This window comes from Ctenopharyngodon idella, chromosome 20 (genome assembly GCF_019924925.1).
Source record: "Ctenopharyngodon idella isolate HZGC_01 chromosome 20, HZGC01, whole genome shotgun sequence".
NCBI classification, from domain to species: Eukaryota; Metazoa; Chordata; class Actinopteri; order Cypriniformes; family Xenocyprididae; genus Ctenopharyngodon; species Ctenopharyngodon idella.
This window is the reverse complement of record NC_067239.1, coordinates 1,474,932-1,495,141: the sequence shown is the minus strand read 5'-3', so window position 1 is coordinate 1,495,141 and position 20,210 is coordinate 1,474,932. Positions and strand designations below refer to the sequence as shown.

Genomic DNA, 20,210 nt, shown 5'->3' with positions numbered 1-20,210 from the left:
ACTTCACAGTGACGCGCGCAGCGACGCACGCTCGAGCCTCTCCACCAACACGTGGAGCGCTTCTGAAGAATCTACTACAGCGCGCAACTGCACGCGCTCGCGCTACTATCACGGAAATGGCTTTGTTACCTGTTTTGAAGCGGAGGTCGTCGTCGTCCTCGGAGCCGAACTCTTTCAGCAGCGACACGAACAAGATACCGAACGCGTTCTGGATGCCGAACACCGAGCCGTTGCACCACATGGAGGCCAGCATCACCACCCACCCCCAGCCGCCCTCCGGGGGCTCGAACTCCGCCGGCGCTTTCTCCTCGCTCTCGGAGAGTTTACAGGCGCCGTTCTCCTGCTTCTCCTCCGGCGCGTCCGCGTCATTCAGCGCGTCCGTCTGCGCGGCGTCTTGAGTCGGCTCGGAGTGAGTCTCAGTCATGCTGCTCCTGTCTGGATCTCCACTGACAGCCTGAGATGCGTTTGAGTCCGGTGTGAAAGCAGATGACTGTTACACTGGCTGACTGACTACTGTAGCAATAACCTATAAATATAGATGGAGCTGCAGGAGGCGGGGCTACAGACCCACCGCCCGAGAGCGATCAGATGAAGACTCCTCCTGGAGAAGTTGTGATGAAGCACATCTGTCCTGAACTGGCACGCGCATGACGGACCGGCAGTAATGCAACATCTGCATCTGGCCGCAGTGACTCATACTGTAAATGCTTTATTCACACTGTTGAATAAGAACAGAGATCGAACTAATGATCAACTGCAGCACAACAATAGGAGTGTATCTGTAAACTCACAGACTGAATGTGCTGAACAGACTCCAGTAACTCCTGCAGCTGGAGCACATCTGTCTGCGTCACTCGCGCGCGCTCTAGTGTTGTTAAAGTGCTGCACACTCACACTGACACTCGACAAACGCAAGTAAAATGAGTTCTGAGAGCAGTTAATGAAATAAAGTACTGGCATTCACACTGTTAGGTAATTTAATCGCACGTATAATGTCTCAGATATCATGATCAAGAGGTCTGGGTTTGGCTGCTTAACCTGGTCCAGTTAACATCTGCTGTAACTAAACTATCAGGCTGCAAAAATCATCTTTCTCTATTGACACTCATTCAAAAATGCAGCTGGTTCCAGGTCTCTAATGTGATTGGCTGAGTCATGTGTACTGATATAAGCACTTTTCACTGTTTGTATCACTCCACCAGTCTGCCAGCAGGGGCGCCTGTAGGATTTTATCTCAGGGTACGCACAGAACTAGTTTAACTTTTTTTTATTATTATTATTTGCTGTCCACAAAAAACGATTAAATCAAACATTGCGTTGGTGGGAACGATTTAATGCTGTACAAATCGACTGATCGACTGTCTCTTTCCTGTTTCCCACTTAGAAAATCTGATGAACGTAACTGCTTGTGTAGATAGATGCTTCGTGAATTTTTATTTATTGATTGATTGATTTTTTATTTTTTTAACGTTATCTCTGAGCGGCTTGGTCCTGAAATGTGCGTATTGTTTTCAGAGAAACGTGTGATTAACGATAAACTAAGCCTCACATTGTTTCCAGTCAGGTGAATGCTTCGTGTCAGAATGTTTGAACCCAGACCACTACTATATGGAAGTTCAAGTCCATTTACTAACATTTTAACTATATAAGCCTGTAGCCAATATTACATAAAACAATAAAATAACAGCACAATTTACTTGCCTCAAACAACTCAGTAGGTATTATTAGTATTATTATAATTATTGTTTTTGTTGATCCATTTTATTTATTGGCAAACTTTAATATGTGAATTATATTATCAGAAAACTGAACACATTTAGCGTCGTCAGGCTTTTATTTGTGTGGATAAAACAACGGAGCAGCACACTCCGGTTTATGTCTGCTGTAATTTTTACCTGCCACAAGAAGGCGCTGTTTTCGACACTCTTGATGCTTTGAAACAGTTCCCGAAACATTTAGAGACAAGCTTCAAAGATTTAAGAGGCTTCATTTCTCCATCCCTACTCAACAGCTTTAGGCATTTTTGCAAATATTTCAGTCGAATTTAGCTGTTTTAGAATGTTTACTCATTTTGAGCCTGTTTTTAAACATTATCTGTACCCAGCAAGCAACAGCCGTCATTTCACCGTCTCGGTTAACTATAGACCCGATATAGTCCGGCTATATGTAACCCACTTTTAGCCAAAATAATCTTTAATTTGGTTACATGTCGTTTTTGCCTAAATAACTTGCGAGATGTATGATATTGCATCATGTAAGCAAAGTCAACAGTGATTACAAGGTGTTTGGTTTCATATCTTTGACATGTTATATCGCGTAGGCTGTGCGTAGCCATGATTTAGCTCGTAGTAAGACCGGCTATTTGTAGCCCACATATAGTCAGTCCTGATTTATTGTAGTTTTTGGACAGGAAGTGCATGAGATGGTTGATATCCCATCATGTTCGCAATGTCAATGATTTCTACAAGATGTAAGTGGCATTTCATGACATGGTCTATATGTAGTCACGATTTAGCTCTGAATTGGCTATGTGCAGTCTGCTTTTAGTCAGCAATGAGTGTCCTAACCAAAATAGTGTTAAGTAATTCTCGGCCACAAAGCTTGTGGGATTCATGATATACCATCAAATGCAAGTATACATTTGAAACAGCATATTTTTGCTGTTACACAATCCTACACATTCTACGATATATATATATATATATATATATATATATATATATATATATATTAGTATATAATTGTAATTGTACATTTTTATTTAACTTAAAATTAAAGACAGTCATATATGTGTGTGGTGTATATATATATATATATATATATATATATATGACTGTCTTTAATTTTAAGTTAAATAGAAATTTACAATTACAATTCTCAACCGCTAGATGGCAACTGTGGCTCTACTGAGACATGACCACTGGCAGCGCGAGACTTGAAAGTTAGCTCTCGATCACTGTTGCCAGATCTCGCGATAAACATTTCCGCCATTTTACAACTGTTGGAAAGCAAGCAACAGCAAATGTTAAAGCAAATTCTTTCCTGCTTTTGGTCTTGTAAGTATCTGTGTTTTTCATTTTGACATGCGTTCATTATTTATGTAGACATCATGTGTAGGAACCGTGACATTTTTAGCGGGTAACAGTGCAGACTCAGAGTAAGCCATGTTGTGTTAGATTAACATGCTACATGCACATGTACTGTAGTGTTTCCTTGTGCCCTAAAACTCTTTAATTATCTAAATACAAGGGGGTAAACATGAAACCTGTGCACCCTATTATTTGTTACGAAAGCCTTATATGTCGTTTAATCTTTTGATCATTATGATATGAAAATATGAGTTTTTGATTTGGCAAGGCAAGTTCATTGTGTATAGCACATTTCAACAACAATTTTCAAGGTAATTCAAAGTGCTTTACATAAAACATGGAATTTATGGAACCAAAAATTAATCAGGTTGTTTTATAAACCAAAAAACATTGTTAAACTTTTTATTTAACTTTTTTGTCAATGTTTTGTATTTTTTTATGTTAAGTTGTAAAATGTTCCATTTAAAAAAAAAAAAAAAATTTTTATTTGTATTGTATTTGTAAAATTTAATTTTCATTATTATTATTTTTTTTTTCATTTTGTATTTTGAGTTCTTTTTCTAAATAAAACCTTTTTATAAACAAATTTGTTTGGATGGATTGTCATTTATAAGAACCTGTTATATTTGAGTGAAAAGAATCCTTTAGCCATTATTTTGTTGTCTATTACATGTACAGGTGCTGGTCATATAATTAGAATATCATCAAAACGTTCATTTATTTCACTAATTCCATTCAAAATGTGAAACTTGACTGATACACACAGACTGATATATTTCAAATGTTTATTTCTTTTAATTTTGATGATTATAACTGACAACTAAGGAAAATCCCAAATTCAGTATCTCAGAAAATTAGAATATTACTTAAGACCAATACAAAGAAAGGATTTTTAGAAATCTTGGCCAACTGAAAAGTATGAACATGAAAAGTATGAGCATGTACAGCACTCAATGCTTAGTTGGGGCTCCTTTTGCCTGAATTACTGCAGCAATGCGGCGTGGCATGGAGTCGATCAGTCTGTGGCACTGCTCAGGTGTTATAAGAGCCCAGGTTGCTCTGATAGTGGCCTTCAGCTCTTCTGCATTGTTGGGTCTGGCATATCGCATCTTCCTCTTCACAATACCCCATAGATTTTCTATGGGGTTAAGGTCAGGCGAGTTTGCTGGCCAATTAAGAACAGGGATACCATGGTCCTTAAACCAGGTACTGGTAGCTTTGGCACTGTGTGCAGGTGCCAAGTCCTGTTGGAAAATGAAATCTGCATCTCCATAAAGTTGGTCAGCAGCAGGAAGCATGAAGTGCTTTAAAACTTCCTGGTATACGGCTGCGTTGACCTTGGACCTCAGAAAACACAGTGGACCAACACCAGCAGATGACATGGCACCCCAAACCATCACTGACTGTGGAAACTTTACACTGGACCTCAAGCAACGTGGATTGTGTGCCTCTCCTCTCTTCCTCCAGACTCTGGGACCCTGATTTCCAAAGGAAATGCAAAATTTACTTTCATCAGAGAACATAACTTTGGACCACTCAGCAGCAGTCCAGTCCTTTTTGTCTTTAGCCCAGGCGAGACGCTTCTGACGCTGTCTGTTGTTCAAGAGTGGCTTGACACAAGGAATGCGACAGCTGAAACCCATGTCTTGCATACGTCTGTGCGTAGTGGTTCTTGAAGCACTGACTCCAGCTGCAGTCCACTCTTTGTGAATCTCCCCCACATTTTTGAATGGGTTTTGTTTCACAATCCTCTCCAGGGTGTGGTTATCCCTATTGCTTGTACACTTTTTTCTACCACATCTTTTCCTTCCCTTCGCCTCTCTATTAATGTGCTTGGACACAGAGCTCTGTGAACAGCCAGCCTCTTTTGCAATGACATTTTGTGTCTTGCCCTCCTTGTGCAAGGTGTCAATGGTCGTCTTTTGGACAACTGTCGAGTCAGCAATCTTCCCCATGATTGTGTAGCCTACAGAACTAGACTGAGAGACCATTAAAAGGCCTTTGCAGGTGTTTTGAGTTAATTAGCTGATTAGAGTGTGGCACCAGGTGTCTTCAATATTGAACCTTTTCACAATATTCTAATTTTCTGAGATACTGAATTTGGGATTTTCCTTAGTTGTCAGTTATAATCATCAAAATTAAAAGAAATAAACATTTGAAATATATCAGTCTGTGTGTAATGAATGAATATAATATACAAGTTTCACTTTTTGAATGGAATTAGTGAAATAAATCAACTTTTTGATGATACTCTAATTATATGACCAGCACCTGTATAGATGTAGTCATTAATTAGCTGTATATTTGATGACTAGTCTATTCTTGGGTTATGGTTAGACGTCTATTAGATTTTCACTGACAGCCCAAATTTTGCCTCGTTTTAGCCTAGACGGCCGGGCTATATGTTTTGACGGCTATTAGACATAAAATTGCTTGCTGGGTAATGTCATTTTTCATGTGTGGAAAAAAACGACAAAACTAAACTAGCCAATCAGATTTCTTTTCACCCATATCCCCCACGCCCACCCATGCACGCACATACACACGTTTGACTTTACAACACACAAACGCACACCTTTATTTATTCTCATTCTCTCTTGCTCTCTTAATATGAAGAGTGTACGCAGGTAGATTTTAATAATCAATTTAAAATCATGTAAAAAATAAAAACGGCATTAATTAGCACCCTCTCATGGTACGCACAGTGCATACAGCCATACGGCTGCAGGCGCCACTGAGTCTATGAGTTTTTTAAAGTCACCATGAAATACAAATGGACAGTTCTTGTTTTTTATTCAATATTGCTTTTTTTTTTTTCATAAATGATTTATCGGTCCACATCATTATTGTGTTAAATTCATATTACTGGTAATCTTGAATCAAAGTAACTTCCCCTCACTGGCACAAGCTGTTAGTAAATCTGGTCCTATATCTCTGTCATGGGAACAACACTCCAGCAGTTTTAATGATGATATGAGCAGCTTTGTGGATCTAACGATCTATAGAGCATTATAAATATTTTAAACATTAAATAAAATGTATTACAAAATGATTTCCTTTGTTTGTAGAGAAAAAGGTTATTTTTAAATATGTAATGTTCTATTCCAAAGAGATCATATCATGCATTTAAAAGTGAAATGCCCAGCAGAGAAGCGATATGCATATTTATTTATTGGTTAAAACACTTGATCACACAAAAAATATTTTATATGAATCAGACTTAATAGTTTTTGATTGTAAAATTTACCTACAGCATCCAAAATAAATGCAAAGGCGTATTTTTCAGAACTGTAAGATTTTTATTAGCATTATCCACTCACAAAACCTGTGATGCTGCAGTGATGCTGAGACTCGTACTGTTACATCACTGATGGACATTTGGGCTCAGATTTGGTATTATACAGGGAAGCGGGAAGTAGGGGTTTTCACAGGATTGTAAATGAAACTCAATTTTTTTTTCATTTACATTTATTCATTTTTAGCATTTAGTATTTTATTTGAAATAAACAGTTTAAGTGTTCTATTAAAAAGTGTTGTTTATACAGTATGTGGAATTATGTTTTTAAAACATACGCACCACAAATCTACATCAGGTAGACAAACTTTATTTTCTCATGTAATACAAGCAATCAAACCAACATGAGGGATTCTGACTTGATGCATTTAAGAAAAAAGACACTTAACCCAACATGATAATAATTAACAGAAAAAAAAGATGAGAACATCCATCGTGTAAACAATACAATACATTCACCTACATCATGTGAACGATCTGCCCATACAGGCTATTTTGAACAAATGTGTGTAAATCACACCACAGCCACAGACGATTAGAGATCTCCATAAATTAAAAGAACATATAGCCCAATATGAGCCTTAATGTCATATAATATATATATTTTAGTGGATTCACTCTGCATTTGGTTTTCTCTCCTGAATCTCTGCAGTGTAGATGTGGCCGTTGGTCCTCTTAGCAGCATGAAAAATAAAACTTTTATTTAAATTGCCTACACAGAAAGCAGGCAGAGTGCTCTCTTTATAATGACTAAAGCTGTCAGTCACTTCAGATACAGCGCGCAAAACCTGTGATCAACACTGCAAATAACGTAAAAACCTTTGACAGTCTTCAGACTACAGAGCGTGAACACAAATAAGCTTGAGGCTGTTTGAAAACAGCTGATTATCAGTGGGGACCAAACCGAGTCAAAATAGTCTTGGCTGTTGGACCCACAGTCCACCCGTGCCTATTGATTCCCGACCCAAATGAATGTTATTCCAAATATTATATCTAATATTATGTATTTAAGTAAAAAGTAAGCACGGGACAGCAGCCAGAAAATGATATGAAATTAACACCCTAAAAAGTAAAGGGTGTTAAACCAAGCTTGAACAATTGACCAGAAGGGTTTTCGCAGCATCAGACGGGTAATTATTAAGCCCTGCCAGCAGTTGAACGGTTTGCTCTGAATCTAAAAAATGAATTAATATCAAAACAATTAGATGAAGCTAAACAACTACACATGAAAGAGGATTTACAAGTGTGTGTGTGTCTGTTATTTAATCTGACACAGAGACACTGAAGAATTATAATAAAGCTTAAATCCAGCATAGAGGGGTTCAGTGAATGTGGTGTTGAATGTGTGTAAGTGTGTGAGTGTGTGTGTGTCAGAGACGCTGTAGAAGGACAGAGTGCCGGCCGACACGTCCGCATACACTCCTGCTCTATTAGAGGATGAACGGACGGCAGGTATATCAGTCAAGTTCTTATTGTGAAGGACAGTGAATCTGTTATCAGAGCAGATCAGACTCCAGGATTTGTCATTGTATCCAAACTCACAGTCTTCACTCCGTCCTTTCCTGCTGATTCCTTTATATGTCACTGATATTTCAGCACCTATCCCGCTCCATTCAGCCTCCCAGTAACAGCGTCCAGTCAGACTCTCTCCACACAGAACCTGATGACACTCATCAAATCTCTCTGGATGATCAGGATACGGCTGATTCTCTTTCACACATGTCACCTTCCTGTTCTCCTCATACAGAATGAGACAAGTGTGTGCTGTGTTTGGATCCAGTGTGAGATCACAGGCCCCTGAACACAAGAAGAGAGAAACATCTGTAACATCAAAACATCAGTCACTAGATGTGTGTGTGTCTCTGTGTGTGTGTGTGAGAGAGAGAGAGAGAGAGAGAGAGAGAGAGAGAGAGAGAGTGTGTGTGTGTGTGTGTGTGTGTGTGTTAGTGTGTAGAGTATGCAAGTAAGTATGCGTGTGTGTGTGTGTGTGTGTTAGTGTGTAGAGTATGCAAGTAAGTATGCGTGTGTGTGTGTGTGTGTGTGTGTGTGTGTGTGTTTTTTATGTGAGCATGTTTGTGAGTGTGTGTGTGTTTAGCAAAGAGACTTTCACTGTGCTGAAGAGAGCGCAGCCATTACTTTTTAAAAAGTATTATATAGTCTTAATGGTATTCAGCCAATCATCAAATTAACAACGTGTGTGTGTGTGTGTGTGTGTTTGATGTTTCACTTTGTTTTTAATACACTGCATGTTTTGCTAAATGTTTTCTCCTCTTTCTTTCACTGATCTGTACATACAAATGCATTTATGATCCCTGAGTTTTTTGTTTGCCATTCTGGCACGAATCTCTCACGGGGGCGGAGCTAGCAGTGGTGTGTTCTCACTGGCTACTGAGTTTTGATTGACAGCTTCTTGACCTGGAAGTGAAGACATCAGTGTTGCGTTTACATTTGTGGAGTTGAGCATCTGTTAGCGGCTTCCTATTTCATTTTAGTGATATAAAGATATGAGTTTTGTTCTTGAATTGTATCTGTGTTTATCTGCTCCTACTACTTTGTCGACATCAGCTTTTAGGAGCGCGAGAGACAATGAAAGCCTTAAGGTTTAATTGTACATTAAAGTACTATATGCAATATTTTCAGTATTATATAATGTCCAATGTTTTCTGAAAATATTTGTTTATTCCTGATGAATATTCTCTATTGTTGGGTCTGATTAGGTTGTGCTGTTACAATTTAAAGAGAATACTTGTATCATATACATTTATGTGATATATTCAGCCGTCAAGACACTAACCATTGTTAACATCACAAGTAATGATCTCTTAATTCTGAAGAATTCAAACAATATGAAAATTACAATCGTGGCTTGCTGTCAGACTGTATAGACCTCAGTGGGCATTTCAGTACATATTCCACACAAAGAATTTTCTTGTTGCCATTTTTTTTATCCTGCTGATCATTTTGTTTAGTTATTTTATTTAGTTGACATTATCATCTAACATTTCAAATTGGAAATACATTTTTAACAGTCATTAACATTTTCAATTGTGACTTTTATAAAACCAGTTTTTGAATAAATGTAATTGAAAGTATGATAACAATTAGTAATGATTCCTTACATTTATATAGCGCTTTTCTGGGTACTCAAAGCGCTTTACATATGGAAGGGGGAATCTCCTCAACCACCAATGTGCAGCATCCACATGGATGATGCGACGGCAGCCATATTGTGCAGAACGCCCACCACACACCAGCTTATTGGTGGAGAGGAGACAGAGTGATGGAGCCAATCAGTATATGGGAATGATTAGGAGGCCATGATGGACAGAGGCCAACGGGCAAATTTGGCCAGGATGTCAGTTACACCCCTACTCTTTTCAAAGGACATCCTTGGATTTTTAACGACCACAGAGAGTCAGGACCTCGGTTTAACGTCTCATCCAAAGGACGGTGCTTTTTGGCAGTATAGTGTCCCTCAAAAATTAAAGCACAACATGAAGGTAAGCATGTGGTTATTATTCTTATAGTTATTATTATTATTGTGAAACATCATTGTCGTATTATTGTGTATAAGTGTGTGAGATGAGCGTGTCGCTCAGCCCAAAAAGTTTGCTTGTTGCACAAACTTCATTGCTTATTCCGATCACTTATAATGTCATTTTTCTGTCTGCACTTGAATTGGCTTGTTTTTGCTGTTGACATTGTAAATGATGCGCGTTGGAGAAGTATGTTAATTTCTTTACTGTTGTTTGCAAATCTCTACCTGTTTGGATAGAAACATCATTTTATTATATTTGCTCATTTTCTTTTACTGTATTTGGCATGATTTTCATGTTGCACTGTTCACCTGGCAGGGAAATTGATTTTTATCATTTTATTTTGTTTTCGTTATTTAGTTTTAAGGAGGTAAATTCTTAAAACTATCAACCTTGGTTGTCATGACAACAGAATTCTGTCACAATGTTTTGGCAGTGAATGTTCTGGGTTGGTTTTGGAGAGCTTTTGGGCTGGAAATTGTTGACCCAATCTGTCAACACTGTCTGTATTGAATAAAGCGCTATATAAATAAAGGTGACTTGACTTGTAACAAACGTGTGTGTGTGTGTGTGTGTGTGTGTGTGTGTGAGAGTGAGAGAGAGAGAGAGAGTGAGTGAGTGAGTGTGTGCGTGTGTGCGTGCGTGCGTGCGTGTAGACCTACACTTTCGTAGTCCTGCTGTGATCCTGATCTCTCCTCCATGATCCACACTATAAACACAGAAGCACACATTAATGTAGATATGCATCATGCACACGTTCAATATGTCAGTATCAGTGTTTGACACACTTGAGTATCTGCAGTGAACAGTTTGGATCCTTCAGTTTGTCCTTCAGCTTGACTCCTGAATCTCCTGGATGATTGTAGCTCAGATCCAGCTCTCTCAGGTGTGAGGGGTTTGAACTCAGAGCTGAAGACACAAAACCACAGCCTTCCTCTGTCACCATACAGCCAGACAACCTACAGAGGAATCAAAACAGACTCATCATCCACAAAACACACATCAACAATCAACAGTTGAGTGAATATCATTCATAGTGTGAATTTATACACATTCTCTTTATATGTCTCACTCAAACAAAAAACATTTTCATATTTCTCTATTAACCACATCTAAACACGCTGAATTTTTGAACATAATCAAAAATGCAACTCAATCAAATATATCAGCAGAAATTTCTAAGCACACTTTAGAAATGTAGGCTGCGTCCGAAAACTGGAAAATGCTGCCTTCAGAAGACACATTTCAAGGTAGGAAGGCATCAAGGCACACCCGAATCCAATGTTAGCTTCACTTCCTGTCTCCTGAGATACCTTTCTCTGATCGATTTTTGAAGGCAGCATAGATGTATCCATCACTGCTTTTGATATCCCACAATCCTGTGTGTCCATTCTGTGACAGTTAAGCTAGAAAAATAAAGATGGCGCCCGAATGTTGAGTTTGCTGGTCAGTTTGTGTGTAAATGTAAGTTTTTGAGCAACATTTTCCACTTTTGATGTCATTTCTAGCGAGAAATTACTACTATAGTAATTAAATATTTGTTTAGTTCTCACCAAAGCTTGTGCTGTTTTGCGGTAGATCATTAAACTGTTACACTGCCTCAGAAATCTGTCTGAAATGAGTTTCGTGAGGAGCCTTCATGCACAAACGCTGCCTTACAAGTCAATTCCTGATAGGTAGCTGACTTGTTTCCTCGCTGCCCTAAGTTTTCAGATGCAGCCGTAATAGCATCTTATCACTAATGAGGAGAACAAATTATATACAATAATTTTCGTATATAATAAATTACTTGCATCTTAGTGTGCGCAGAAAAAAACACATTAAATGCGTTATCTTGCTTTTGGGGCAGATGCTGCTTTTTGGGAATGCAGTCATGTAAGACAGTTTTGAAAGGTAATTATACCAAACCACTTTGACAACAGACTTTGCTCGAGCATTTCAGAATGACCAAAACAGCATTCCAGATGCTGTTGACAAATTTGCCGGCTGGTTTGTCCAATTATGCCGTCCTATCGTGCAAAGTCACATGATTTTTTGATGCGCATTGAGAAATGTATTCATTAAATGTGTTTCCATCATAGTTTATGCATGTGTTTTCTTGTCAGATAAAAACAAATTCTGACTCAAACGAGTTTGCTTTTTTATGCACATTTTTAGAATTTATGTGCATATTGGCATTTCCATCCAGCAGTTTTGTATGCAATATCCTAAAATGCACATAAAAATAGGTGGATGGAAACAGCAACTGTGATATTTCATTTGCTGAGGTTTTAAATGTGCTTTTATTAATCTACTGATAAAGAGTGCTCTGCTAGGACTGTGTTTGTCTGTGTGTGTTTTTTAACGATGTGCGATCTGACATTATCAAGTATATCATTTACTTTACAAAAAACAAACAAAAACATGCCTTGAGAGTCCAAGCATCCACTGCGTTATCCTGCCTAATGGAAAGCGGTTAGAAAAAAAAGTCATACAGGGGCATTTCTTGTTTTTGTTATATTTGTGATATTTATCATGTGATATAGTTGAGCAATATCACACGGCCAGAGTGCGGTTTTCCTGAATGTAAGCATGATTGCAAATAAGATGTTATTTTAAACAGTTCAATAAATAATAGTTTATACTGTGAGCTTTAGACACAATATTGTCTGGTTTTGCTTTATTTCACCAATGAAAATAGTTCCAAACAAAGCCTGTTGTGCATTTATCAGATTTTCACTACACGATTATCATGGTTAAAAAAAAAATAAAATAAAATAAAAAAATCACGATAACAGTATTACCACGATAACTGGAGAAATTTTGAAAATAAATAATGCTATCAGTCAAATTAATTTTTTGTTTTTAATTTTTTGTCCAATGAATCACACTTAAAATAAGAGTGTTGGCAGGTGGAGTGTAAATGCACATCAAATGCAGACAGAACATTATTATCAGTCCATCTGTCTACATTGGACATGTCAAAGTGAACATTCAAAACCTATTTGCCCTGTCGTCAGAGCAAGCGCGTGGAGTATGTCAGACATAAAACGGGGGCTCAGGTTACTGTTGTCAGCTTGTCACATGTGTCCTATTTGATTTTGACGTGTCATGCTGCCCACGTCCAGTGTAGACAGTGTTTTTTTACAGAATGCAGACAACTGTCACACTGGTGAGCTAACTTTTGTAAGTGTCTCCCTTTCATCTGTCCTCTCCTCTGACATGATTTTGTGTAAGAGAAGTAGCTACATACTCCTGTTCCTTGTTCGGATTACTCCATTAAAGATTCCTGAAGAGATCTCCTTTGTTGTGCGATTGAATACTACAACCCACCGTAACACTTATATATTCTTAAATACCTCAGTATCTGCAGCTGACAGTTTGGACTCTTCAGTGCATCAGAAAGAAGCTTCACTCCTGAATCCTGCAGGTCATTGTAACTCAGGTCCAGCTCTCTCAGGACACAGTTTGAGGACTGAAGAACTGATGACAAACTCTCACAACAATGAACCGTGAGATTACAGAGAGCAAGTCTGAAAGAGAGCAGAACACACACATCAACAATAAGATCTACAAACACACATCAACATTATGAGTGTCTCACTGTAAATGATCTCTTATATATTCTTAAATACCTCAGTATCTCCAGTCGACAATTTCGACTCATCAGTCCATCAGAAACAAGCTTCACTGCTGAATCCTGCAGGTCATTGTTACTCAGGTCCAGCTCTCTCAGGACACAGTTTGAGGACTGAAGAGCTGATGACAAACTCTCACAGCAATGAACAGTGAGATTACAGTGAGAAAGACTGAAAGAGAGCAAAACACACACATCAGTAGTCAGATCTTCTTTAGCAGTGGTTCCCAACCCCGCCTTAGGGGGGCGCCAGAGTTTGCAGGGGGGGCGCGAGAGTTTATATGCTTTGAGGTCAAACATGGATACTAAAAACCTTTTTGTATAGTTTCTAAGAATGCTCCAAATGATCAGCCACTTATCCGAAAATGTTGTCAATTACTTCCTTTGATTCTATACGTGGTCTCTCAGCTTGCCGATCACATAAACCGATCACATTTTTATGACGCAATATACGCGAGCTTGTTCACACCAGCTGTGAGAGCTGCGGTAAAAATGAAAATTCAGCAACGGCTGTGTATACAATAGCGCAGTGAAAACGTGTGTATGGTTCAAACTACTTTATTTTTAAAAAAATCCAGAATTTTTCCACTCTCTTCTCTTCTTTCCCTAACATGGGAGTGTGTTCTCCTCATTAGAGCTTCAGGTGAAGGGCTGCCAGTAGTAGAGATGCACCGGTCTACTGAACCAAACTATCAGAACCGGCCAGTTCCGTTCTTGCACACAAAATGCATTGCAATTATTTCCCAAAATATAATTTGTGTGGACGTTAACAGAGGCCAGAGATGGGACACGCTGAAGACGGACGTGAAGAAAAGAGCAGAGAAAATACTGTACCGGGCAGAGCAAGCACTGTTGCGATGCTCAGAATATTGGAAGACAATTCTACACATTAAGTTGGGTTGGGGGCTTATATAAATGCATTTCTGAAGGTTCGATGACATTTTCTTTTAATCTTACCTGCGTATGATGCCTATTAAAGTAGTGTTTATATAAGTGCAGCGCTGGTGCTGCTTTGTTTACAGAGGTAACCAAGGAAACTCTACACTGCAAAAATGCTTTTCTTATTTAGTATTTTGTCTCGTTTCATCTAAATATCTAAGAATTTTTAAATCAAGATGCTTTTACTAGATAAGTAAAATGGCATAAGATATTTTTTCTTGTTTTCTGGAAAATAAAATCAAAATGAAGTAAGTTTTTCTCAGGGTTTCTCATATGTATGGAGGGGGGGCTTCATGGACAAAAGGTAGGGAACCACTGATCTATAGAGCCCTGCATGAGCCTTAAATCCTGGCCTTAGCCCAGCCCTGGCCCGAAACACTCAGGCCCGAGCCCAGCCCGTGTCAGAAAGCTTGACAGAATTCTCGGCCCGAGCCCGTGTTTTTTCAAAACCTCCCCATAACACAGCCTTTGTTGCAGCCATTAAAATAGTTCACTTTTTTTTAATGGCAAAGTAGTTGTAATTCTTTTCATTTCTTTATTAAGTTAATTTAGAAGAATGTTTTGAGCACTTCGTTTGTTAAATTAAAGTTTCTGTTTTTTTAAAGTGACGACCACAGCGGCCGACAACCACATCTGACTACGTCTGATCGATTTAGACTCTCAGATCAACACTTGACTTGCCTAAAATCCATATACAGGTGCTGGTCATATAATTAGAATATCATCAAAAAGTTGATTTATTTCACTAATTCCATTCAAAAAGTGAAACTTGTATATTATATTCATTCATTACACACAGACTGATATATTTCAAATGTTTATTTCTTTTAATTTTGATGATTATAACTGACAACTAAGGAAAATCCCAAATTCAGTATCTCAGAAAATTAGAATATTACTAATGACCAATACAAAGAAAGGATTTTTAGAAATCTTGGCCAACTGAAAAGTATGAACATGAAAAGTATGAGCATGTACAGCACTCATTACTTAGTTGGGGCTCCTTTTGCCTGAATTACTGCAGCAATGCGGCGTGGCATGGAGTCGATCAGTCTGTGGCACTGCTCAGGTGTTATTAGAGCCCAGGTTGCTCTGATAGTGGCCTTCAGCTCTTCTGCATTGTTGGGTCTGGCATATCGCATCTTCCTCTTCACAATACCCCATAGATTTTCTATGGGGTTAAGGTCAGGTGAGTTTGCTGACCAATTAAGAACAGGGATACCATGGTCCTTAAACCAGGTACTGGTAGCTTTGGCACTGTGTGCAGGTGCCAAGTCCTGTTGGAAAATGAAATCTGCATCTCCATAAAGTTGGTCAGCAGCAGGAAGCATGAAGTGCTCTAAAACTTCCTGGTATACGGCTGCGTTGACCTTGGACCTCAGAAAACACAGTGGACCAACACCAGCAGATGACATGGCACCCCAAACCATCACTGACCGTGGAAACTTTACACTGGACCTCAAGCAATGTGGATTGTGTGCCTCTCCTCTCTTCCTCCAGACTCTGGGACCCTGATTTCCAAAGGAAATGCAAAATTTACTTTCATCAGAGAACATAACTTTGGACCACTCAGCAGCAGTCCAGTCCTTTTTGTCTTTAGCCCAGGCGAGACGCTTCTGACGCTGTCTGTTGTTCAAGAGTGGCTTGACACGACAGCTGAAACCCATGTCTTGCATACGTCTGTGCGTAGTGGTTCCTGAAGCACTGACTCCAGCTGCAGTCCACTCTTTGTGAATCTCCCCCACATTTTTGAATGGGTTTTGTTTCACAATCCTCTCCAGGGTGCAGTTATCCCTATTGCTTGTACACTTTTTTCTACCACATCTTTTCCTTCCCTTCGCCTCTCTATTAATGTGCTTGGACACAGAGCTCTGTGAACAGCCAGCCTCTTTTGCAATGACCTTTTGTGTCTTGCCCTCCTTGTGCAAGGTGTCAATGGTCGTCTTTTGGACAACTGTCAAGTCAGCAGTCTTCCCCATGATTGTGTAGTCTACAGAACTAGACTGAGAGACCATTTAAAGGCCTTTGCAGGTGTTTTGAGTTAATTAGCTGATTAGAGTGTGGCACCAGGTGTCTTCAAAGTTGAACCTTTTCACAATATTCTAATTTTCTGAGATACTGAATTTGGGATTTTCCTTAGTTGTCAGTTATAATCATCAAAATTAAAAGAAATAAACATTTGAAATATATCAGTCTGTGTGTAATGAATGAATATAATATACAAGTTTCACTTTTTGAATGGAATTAGTGAAATAAATCAACTTTTTGATGATATTCTAATTATATGACCAGCACCTGTATATAAAACACTAATATAAGCATATAACAATGTTAGTTTAAACGTTTATTAGCACTACCACAGTAAAAACCCATTTTTGACAAGCTGAGGCGGGCTGCTAAAAAACTATTATATGTAAATTATAGGCTTTGAACTTCGCTCACGTTCCAACAATACATCCTTCACATGTTCTTTGCAAGTGAATCAGTGGTATAGCGCTGAACGCCACAGATTGAACTACATTGAACTAGCATTTTATTTATTAAAAAACAAAGAGTATTTGCCGTCTTAGCCAATAGGCCTACAATTATCTTTTATAACAAGATTCTGTCCAAATGTAAACCTATTAAACGAAAGGAAAAACTATCAACGGTTTATATTTTTTCAAGATATTTTAAAATGTTTGCTGCATGGTTAAAAATACCGACGCTATTCCTGAGAGGAAAAAAAGATGTCGCGTATACGTCGCATTTTATTATTACATTCAGAAATAATGTAATTTATCGGTAAATAAAATAAAATGTTTACAAACAGCCTAGCCTATATATAATATAATTACAATGTTTGTAAACATAAATTATGACAATTATGAATAAAACCCTATTTTATTTTACCACAAAACCTCTAAAGTTAATTCAGGCTATACGTCAAGCCAAAACGAAAAAAAAAAAAAAAAAAAAACACTTTTCTTTTTTAACGCCATTCCAGCTTCTATTGCTATATTCAATGCGAGAAACAGGTTTATTTATTAGAAATAAAACTAAGATGCTAAGATAAGATGCTAAACGAATTAATTTAAAGTGAATCTGAAGCCTACCTTTCTCATTCGGCACTGTTTCCATTTTCGAGAATGCTAAACTATTATATTATTTGTAGCTACTTCACTCGCATTACATCATCCTTCACATAACAGCACAGGCGGTGGTCACGGGTGTTAAACGGCAGATTGTATTACAGAATTGAATTGAGCAGATTTATGTTTGGTTGATTGTATTTTATTTTAATTATTTAACAGGCAGCGATATCAAGTAAGCAATGCAAGAATTTGTGCACGCGCGCGTGAGGCGCCGGCGCGACCACTGGAATTTTTTTTCCTTCTAAAACAGTAAACTACTCCGTAATTTATGGTCATACAGGTAAAGGCAAGACATAATTCATACATTTACAAAAGACACTTAAATAACGAAAACAAGCAGAATTTCCTTTCCTTTATCTTTGGAGTGCGCCACAATGAACCACTTTCGTTTTGTTAATCTGTAGACCTAATTATAGTGAAATATCGCGTAGCCTATAGGCCTAAATATTCCCTTTTATTTTATATGTGTTATGTAGGCCTATAGTTTTATTCTGTTTTCTCCGTTCACACAAGCGCTGCATGTGCGTGTGTGAACTTGCATATCCTGCCATTTTCGCTGGTTTCAAAACGCACAACAAGCTGCAATTTAGCCTACTTGACATTCATTTTCACTTAAATGTAAGCCTCATGCTTGACGGTTGGTGACATATATCATCTGAAAAACTAATGCCAGGGCATTGCCATTGTGACTTACCTAACCTATGATGACTTGACATCTGAGCCTCAGCGGCTGTAGAGCTTGAGCGCGGGCATTTCACACACTTTGGCAGGTGAAGTGAATAACACTGATTATCTCTTCATCACGGCACCTGTGTTAATGAAACATTTTAAGTGGTCATTACTTATTCTTTGTTGTTTTTGAAAAAGCATTGTCATTCTAAATTAAATTAGTTGTTTGCACTAATCAGACGAAATATTGAGTGCACTGATCATGTTAAGTTGTGATAACTCGGAATGTTTCGCTTTTGTAAGGGAGGGAGGGGCCTATTGAAGCAGGTGACTAACAAGTGAGAGGAGCACGCTGTTTGAAGAGTCTGCTCGTCCTGGCTGATGCTGCTGGCTAAACATGGATTTTTGAAAGAAACTTTAAAACGGTGAGTGTATAAATCTTATCTTTATGACAAAAGTGACCGGGCCGATGTTAGTTGAACGATAGTGCCGGTCGACATTGATTTTTTTTTTTTTTTTTCTCCATTCTGTCGGTTCACAGATTAGCTAATGTAACTGGTGTGAAGAATTTATTGATTTAATCTGACTTGTTTTGTTTATTTTCTTCTGTATTTGTATTATTATTTTTTTTTATCTTTTTCTTCTTCTCTTAGATTGGTTTATAAATGCTTTATATTTTTCTACATTTGTAAAAAAAAAAAAAATTGGTTTAGTGAACTTCACGAAATTTTGTTCCTATATTATCGTTCACAAGTTATGTGAGTATAACGCTATAGTAGCAGAACTTTTCTTTGGGAATTTGTTGGGGGAGGGAACGTTATCAGTGGAACACACCTGCGGGGTTTCCTCTTGCACGACATGCGATTGCCTCAGTCTGCTTGTGTATCAGACCGATGAGGCGTGTGCTTTTCGCTTCTCCCCGCAAAATATTCTGTGTACCAGAGTGGGAGAAGCTGTCGCCCCGTTGCTCCACTGATTATTTTCCTTAATTACAGTTACAGTGCTGAATCTCATCAAGTGGTCGTGTGGTCCTTGTGTGTGTGAGAGTGACCGGTCCAGACAACTTTTTTAACTTTTAAATTAGCTGTTTCTGTCAGGTCACCTTTATAACGTTAGCCAGTGTGTTTTTGTATGTTCACAGTTTAGCTATAACGTTTGCATTTCGCATTCGTTGTTTTTTTTTGTCTGTTCATATCAGCATGTGTGAATGTACACATGCTTGTGGCTAACGTTAGCGTATGTTTCTTTGGTGTATTATTATGGTAACACTTTAGATTTTGCTTTTTAAGGTCCATAAGCCAGATGGTGAACGTTGTCCTGCTCTTTTTTTTTTTTTTTTTTTTTTTTTTTATACAGAAGATCAGGTATGTTCAAGAGTGTTATTACTCATCTATCTTTCTATTATTATTTGATGTCATTGTTCATTTACACACCCTCATGCTTTCCTAGATGTATATGACTTTCTTTCTTCAGATGAACACAAACAAATGTTTTTTAGAAAATATTTAATCTCTGAGTCCATATAATGCAAGTATTCAGGACCCCCAAAGCTGACGCTTTAAAAACCACATTAAGTGAACATGATAATCATTATATAGCTAGAAGCTAAGCTCACAGAAATGATTTATGAAAATCTTTCCTAGTGTTCATCCAAAGAAAGACAGAAATTCATATACACCCGGGACAGCATAAAGGTGTGTAAATGATGATGAGCAAATTTTCATGCTTGGGTGAAGTATTCCTTTAATCTTTTCTCACACACAACACGGGTACTTTCAACAGGGTATCCGCGGGGCATTAAAAAGCATTAAAAGTCATTAAATGGATTTTGCGAAAATTAAGGCCTTAAATGGCATTGAAGAGCATTACATTTTATTTCTTCAGGCATTAAATTTTTTTAGATAGTTTTGATGAAAAATAATACCAGTTTAT

At 38.1% G+C, this 20,210-nt stretch overlaps 2 protein-coding genes across 46 annotated transcripts in view; both read right to left on the bottom strand.

Moving 5' to 3' along the window:
- The window catches only part of slc16a10 (solute carrier family 16 member 10), a 33,064-nt gene extending 32,292 nt beyond the window's left edge, over positions 1 to 772 (bottom strand). The window contains exon 1 of the mRNA XM_051875003.1: positions 130 to 772. Within this exon, the coding sequence (XP_051730963.1) occupies positions 130 to 424 (295 nt within the window). The 5' untranslated portion in view covers positions 425 to 772. The remainder of the gene's footprint in view (positions 1 to 129) is intronic.
- Positions 773 to 6,179: 5,407 nt separating this feature from the next.
- Positions 6,180 to 20,210, bottom strand: part of LOC127502206 (ribonuclease inhibitor-like) — an 88,693-nt gene continuing 74,662 nt past the window's right edge. For 28 of the 45 annotated variants that reach the window (XM_051874861.1, XM_051874857.1, XM_051874862.1 and 25 more), the window contains 4 exons: positions 13,259 to 13,432; positions 10,709 to 10,879; positions 10,583 to 10,629; positions 6,679 to 8,181 (listed from right to left, as the gene is read on the bottom strand). In XM_051874861.1, coding sequence (XP_051730821.1) covers positions 7,643 to 8,181; positions 10,583 to 10,629; positions 10,709 to 10,879; positions 13,259 to 13,432 — 931 coding nt within the window. In that variant the 3' untranslated portion in view covers positions 6,679 to 7,642. Of the gene's footprint in view, positions 6,415 to 6,678; positions 8,182 to 10,582; positions 10,630 to 10,708; positions 10,880 to 13,258; positions 13,433 to 13,534; positions 13,709 to 20,210 lie in introns of those variants that run through there. The other 17 variants (XM_051874900.1, XM_051874899.1, XM_051874901.1 and 14 more) reach the window with 6 other exon arrangements.